The sequence below is a fragment of the Rhodotorula graminis genome, assembly GCF_001329695.1.
Source record: "Rhodotorula graminis WP1 unplaced genomic scaffold RHOBAscaffold_6, whole genome shotgun sequence".
NCBI classification, from domain to species: Eukaryota; Fungi; Basidiomycota; class Microbotryomycetes; order Sporidiobolales; family Sporidiobolaceae; genus Rhodotorula; species Rhodotorula graminis.
Genome location: NW_017264933.1, coordinates 595,034 through 601,014, shown reverse-complemented (window position 1 = coordinate 601,014; position 5,981 = coordinate 595,034). Strand labels below are relative to the sequence as shown.

General features: G+C 56.9%; 1 protein-coding gene across 1 annotated transcript in view; it reads right to left on the bottom strand.

Moving 5' to 3' along the window:
- The window catches only part of RHOBADRAFT_66368 (uncharacterized protein), a gene marked incomplete at both ends in the record, with an annotated part of 12,462 nt that extends 8,009 nt beyond the window's left edge, over nucleotides 1-4,453 (bottom strand). Inside the window, one exon of the mRNA XM_018418955.1 lies at nucleotides 4,276-4,453. Within this exon, the coding sequence (XP_018271345.1) occupies nucleotides 4,276-4,321 (46 nt within the window). The remainder of the gene's footprint in view (nucleotides 1-4,275) is intronic.
- Nucleotides 4,454-5,981: the final 1,528 nt, after the last annotated feature.

The window sequence follows — 5,981 nt, the reverse complement described above, 5'->3', positions numbered from 1 at the left end:
CGATTATATGGTCCCTGTGCCAAGCAGTAGGTCAGTAGCCCTGTTCCTCATGGAGCTGTGCGCGCAGACGGGTTGGGTCCGAGTGGGGCCCAGAGGCTTGGTCTGGCTGACAATGCTACTGATGCGCTGGCCCAAATCTGGCTCCATTACCATCAAGGTGTACTATCGTATGGTCCCTGTGCCAAGCGGTAGGTCAGGAGGCCTGTTCCTCATGGAGCTGTGCGCGCAGACGGGTTGGGTCCGAGTGGGGCCAAGAGGCTTCGTCTGGCTGACAATGCTACTGATGCGCTGGCCCAAATCTGGCTCCATTACCATGAAGGTGTACTATTATATGGTCCCTGTGCCAAGCAGTAGGTCAGTAGCCCTGTTCCTCATGGAGCTGTGCGCGCAGACGGGTTGGGTCCGAGTGGGGCCCAGAGGCTTGGTCTGGCTGACAATGCTACTGATGCGCTGGCCCAAATCTGGCTCCATTACCATGAAGGTTTACTATTATATGGTCCCTGTGCCAAGCAGTAGGTCAGTAGCCCTGTTCCTCATGGAGCTGTGCGCGCAGACGGGTTGGGTTCGAGGGGGGCCGACAGGCTTGGTCTAGCTGACAATGCTACTGATGCGCTGGCCCAAATCTGGCTCCATTACCATCAAGGTATACTATTATATGGTCCCTGTGCCAAGCAGTAGGTCAGTAGCCCTGTTCCTCATGGAGCTGTGCGCGCAGACGGGTTGGGTCCGAGTGGGGCCAGAGGCTTGGTCTGGCTGACAATGCTACTGATGTGCTGGCCCAATCTGGCTCCATTACCATCAAGGTGTACTATTATATGGTCCCTGTGCCAAGCAGTAGGTCAGTAGCCCTGTTCCTCATGGAGCTGTGCGCGCAGACGGGTTGGGTCCGAGTGGGGCCCAGAGGCTTGGTCTGGCTGACCATGCTACTGATGCGCTGGCCCAAATGTGGCTCCATTACCATCAAGGTATACGATTATATGGTCCCTGTGCCAAGCAGTAGGTCAGTAGCCTGTTCCTCATGAGCTGTGCGCGCAGACGGGTTGGGTCCGAGTGGGGCCCAAGAGGCTTGGTCTGGCTGACAATGCTACTGATGTGCTGGCCCAAATCTGGCTCCATTACCATCAAGGTGTACTATTATATGGTCCCTATGCCAAGCAGTTAGGTCAGTAGCCCTGTTCCTCATGGAGCTGTGCGCGCAGACGGGTTGGGTTCCGAGTGGGGCCCAGAGGCTTGGTCTGGATGACCATGCTACTGATGCGCTGGCCCAAATGTGGCTCCATTACCATCAAGGTATACGATTATATGGTCCCTGTGCCAAGCAGTAGGTCAGTAGCCCTGTTCCTCATGGAGCTGTGCGCGCAGACGGGTTGGGTTCGAGGGGGGCCAACAGGCTTGGTCTGGCTGACAATGCTACTGATGCGCTGGCCCAAATCTGGCTCCATTACCATCAAGGTATACGATTATATGGTCCCTGTGCCAAGCAGTAGGTCAGTAGCCCTGTTCCTCATGGAGCTGTGCGCGCAGACGGGTTGGGTCCGAGTGGGGCCCAGAGGCTTGGTCTGGCTGACAATGCTACTGATGCGCTGGCCCAAATCTGGCTCCATTACCATCAAGGTGTACTATCGTATGGTCCCTGTGCCAAGCGGTAGGTCAGGAGGCCTGTTCCTCATGGAGCTGTGCGCGCAGACGGGTTGGGTCCGAGTGGGGCCAAGAGGCTTCGTCTGGCTGACAATGCTACTGATGCGCTGGCCCAAATCTGGCTCCATTACCATGAAGGTGTACTATTATATGGTCCCTGTGCCAAGCAGTAGGTCAGTAGCCCTGTTCCTCATGGAGCTGTGCGCGCAGACGGGTTGGGTCCGAGTGGGGCCCAGAGGCTTGGTCTGGCTGACAATGCTACTGATGCGCTGGCCCAAATCTGGCTCCATTACCATGAAGGTTTACTATTATATGGTCCCTGTGCCAAGCAGTAGGTCAGTAGCCCTGTTCCTCATGGAGCTGTGCGCGCAGACGGGTTGGGTTCGAGGGGGGCCGACAGGCTTGGTCTAGCTGACAATGCTACTGATGCGCTGGCCCAAATCTGGCTCCATTACCATCAAGGTATACGATTATATGGTCCCTGTGCCAAGCAGTAGGTCAGTAGCCCTGTTCCTCATGGAGCTGTGCGCGCAGACGGGTTGGGTCCGAGTGGGGCCAAGAGGCTTGGTCTGGCTGACAATGCTACTGATGTGCTGGCCCAAATCTGGCTCCATTACCATCAAGTGTACTATTATATGGTCCCTGTGCCAAGCAGTAAGTCATACCCCTGTTCCTCATGGAGCTGTGCGCGCAGACGGGTTGGGTCCGAGTGGGGCCAGAGCTTGGTCTGGCTGACAATGCTACTGATGCGCTGGCCCAACTCTGGCTCCATTACCATGAAGGTATATTGCTGTATGGTTCCTGTGCCAAGCAGTAGGTCAGTAGCCCTGTTCCTCATGGAGCTGTGCGCGCAGACGCGTTGGGTCCGAGTGGGGTCGAGAGGCTTGGTCTGGCTGACAATGCTCCTGATGTGCTGGCCCAACTCTGGCTCCATTACCATCAAGGTATACTGATGTAGGGTCCCTGCGTCAAACAGTAGGTCAGCAGCCCTCTTCCTCATGGAGCTGTGCGTGCAGGCAGGTTGGGTCCGAGTGAGGGTCGAGAGGCTTGGTCTGGCTGACAATGCTACTGATGCGCTGGCCCAAATCTGGCTCCATTACCATCAAGGTATACTGCTGTATGGTCCCTGTGCCAAGCAGTAGGTCAGTAGCCCTGTTCCTCATGGAGCTGTGCGCGCAGACGCGTTGGGTCCGAGTGGGGTCGAGAGGCTTGGTCTGGCTGACAATGCTACTGATGCGCTGGCCCAAATCTTGCTCCATTCCCATCAAGGTATACTATTATAGGGTCCCTGTGCCAAGCAGTAGGTCAGTAGTAGCCCTGTTCCTCATGGAGCTGTGCGCGCAGACGCGTTGGGTCCGAGGGGGGCCGACAGGCTTGGTCTGGCTGACAATGCTACTGATGCGCTGGCCCAAATCTGGCTCCATTACCATCAAGGTATACTATTATAGGGTCCCTGTGCCAACCAGTAGGTCAGTAGCCCTGTTCCTCATGGAGCTGTGCGCGCAGACGGGTTGGGTTTGAGGGGGGCCGACAGGCTTGGTCTGGCTGACAATGCTACTGATGCGCTGGCCCAACTCTGGCTCCATTACCATCAAGGTATACTATTATAGGGTCCCTGTGCCAACCAGTAGGTCAGGAGGCCTGTTCCTCATGGAGCTGTGCGCGCAGACGGGTTGGGTCCGAGTAGGGCCCAGAGGCTTGGTCTGGCTGACAATGCTACTGATGCGCTGGCCCAAATCTGGCTCCATTACCATCAAGGTATACTATTATAGGGTCCCTGTGCCAACCAGTAGGTCAGTAGCCCTGTTCCTCATGGAGCTGTGCGCGCAGACGGGTTGGGTCCGAGTGGGGCCAAGAGGCTTGGTCTGGCTGACAATGCTACTGATGCGCTGGCCCAAATCTGGCTCCATTACCATCAAGGTATACTATTGTATGGTCCCTGCGCCAAGTGGTAGGTCAGCAGCCCTGTTCCTCATGGAGCTGTGCGCGCAGACGGGTCGGGTCCGAGTGGGGCCAAGAGGCTTGGTCTGGCTGACAATGCTACTGATGCGCTGGCCCAAATCTGGCTCCATTCCCATCAAGGTATACTATTATAGGGTCCCTGTGCCAAGCAGTAGGTCAGGAGGCCTGTTCCTCATGGAGCTGTGCGCGCAGACGGGTTGGGTCCGAGTGGGGCCCAGAGGCTTGGTCTGGCTGACAATGCTACTGATGCGCTGGCCCAAATCTGGCTCCATTACCATCAAGGTGTACTATTATATGGTCCCTGTGCCAAGCAGTAGGTCAGTAGCCCTGTTCCTCATGGAGCTGTGCGCGCAGACGGGTTGGGTCCGAGTGGGGCCAAGAGGCTTCGTCTGGCTGACAATGCTACTGATGCGCTGGCCCAAATCTGGCTCCATTACCATCAAGGTATACGATTATATGGTCCCTGTGCCAAGCAGTAGGTCAGTAGCCCTGTTCCTCATGGAGCTGTGCGCGCAGACGGGTTGGGTCCGAGTGGGGCCAAGAGGCTTGGTCTGGCTGACAATGCTACTGATGCGCTGGCCCAAATCTGGCTCCATTACCATCAAGGTGTACTATTATATGGTCCCTGTGCCAAGCAGTAGGTCAGTAGCCCTGTTCCTCATGGAGCTGTGCGCGCAGACGGGTTGGGTCCGAGTGGGGCCAAGAGGCTTGGTCTGGCTGACAATGCTACTGATGTGCTGGCCCAAATCTGGCTCCATTACCATCAAGGTATACTATTGTATGGTCCCTGTGCCAAGCGGTAGGTCAGGAGCCCTGTTCCTCATGGAGCTGTGCGCGCAGACGGGTTGGGTCCGAGTGGGGCCAAGAGGCTTGGTCTGGCTGACAATGCTACTGATGCGCTGGCCCAAATCTGGCTCCATTACCATGAAGGTGTACTATTATATGGTCCCTGTGCCAAGCAGTAGGTCAGTAGCCCTGTTCCTCATGGAGCTGTGCGCGCAGACGGGTTGGGTTCGAGGGGGGCCGACAGGCTTGGTCTAGCTGACAATGCTACTGATGCGCTGGCCCAAATCTGGCTCCATTACCATCAAGGTGTACTATTATATGGTCCCTGTGCCAAGCAGTAGGTCAGGAGGCCTGTTCCTCATGGAGCTGTGCGCGCAGACGGGTTGGGTCCGAGTGGGGCCCAGAGGCTTGGTCTGGCTGACAATGCTACTGATGTGCTGGCCCAAATCTGGCTCCATTACCATCAAGGTGTACTATTATATGGTCCCTGTGCCAAGCAGTAGGTCAGTAGCCCTGTTCCTCATGGAGCTGTGCGCGCAGACGGGTTGGGTCCGAGTGGGGCCCAGAGGCTTGGTCTGGCTGACCATGCTACTGATGCGCTGGCCCTAATGTGGCTCCATTACCATCAAGGTATACTATTATAGGGTCCCTGTGCCAAGCAGTAGGTCAGGAGGCCTGTTCCTCATGGAGCTGTGCGCGCAGACGGGTTGGGTTCAAGGGGGGCCAACAGGCTTGGTCTGGCTGACAATGCTACTGATGCGCTGGCCCAAATCTGGCTCCATTACCATCAAGGTATACGATTATATGGTCCCTGTGCCAAGCAGTAGGTCAGTAGCCCTGTTCCTCATGGAGCTGTGCGCGCAGACGGGTTGGGTCCGAGTGGGGCCCAGAGGCTTGGTCTGGCTGACAATGCTACTGATGCGCTGGCCCATATCTGGCTCCATTACCATCAAGGTGTACTATCGTATGGTCCCTGTGCCAAGCGGTAGGTCAGGAGGCCTGTTCCTCATGGAGCTGTGCGCGCAGACGGGTTGGGTTTGAGGGGGGCCGACAGGCTTGGTCTGGCTGACAATGCTACTGATGCGCTGGCCCCAATCTGGCTCCATTACCATCAAGGTATACTGCTGTATGGTCCCTGTGCCAAGCAGTAGGTCAGTAGCCCTGTTCCTCATGGAGCTGTGCGTGCAGACGGGTTGGGTCCGAGTGGGGCCAAGAGGCTTGGTCTGGCTGGTCAGTAGCCCTGTTCCTCATGGAGCTGTGCGCGCAGACGGGTTGGGTTCGAGGGGGGCCAACAGGCTTGGTCTGGCTGACAATGCTACTGATGCGCTGGCCCAAATCTGGCTCCATTACCATCAAGGTATACGATTATATGGTCCCTGTGCCAAGCAGTAGGTCAGTAGCCCTGTTCCTCATGGAGCTGTGCGCGCAGACGGGTTGGGTCCGAGTGGGGCCCAGAGGCTTGGTCTGGCTGACAATGCTACTGATGCGCTGGCCCAAATCTGACTCCATTACCATCAAGGTGTACTATCGTATGGGCCCTGTGCCAAGCGGTAGGTCAGGAGGCCTGTTCCTCATGGAGCTGTGCGCACAGACGG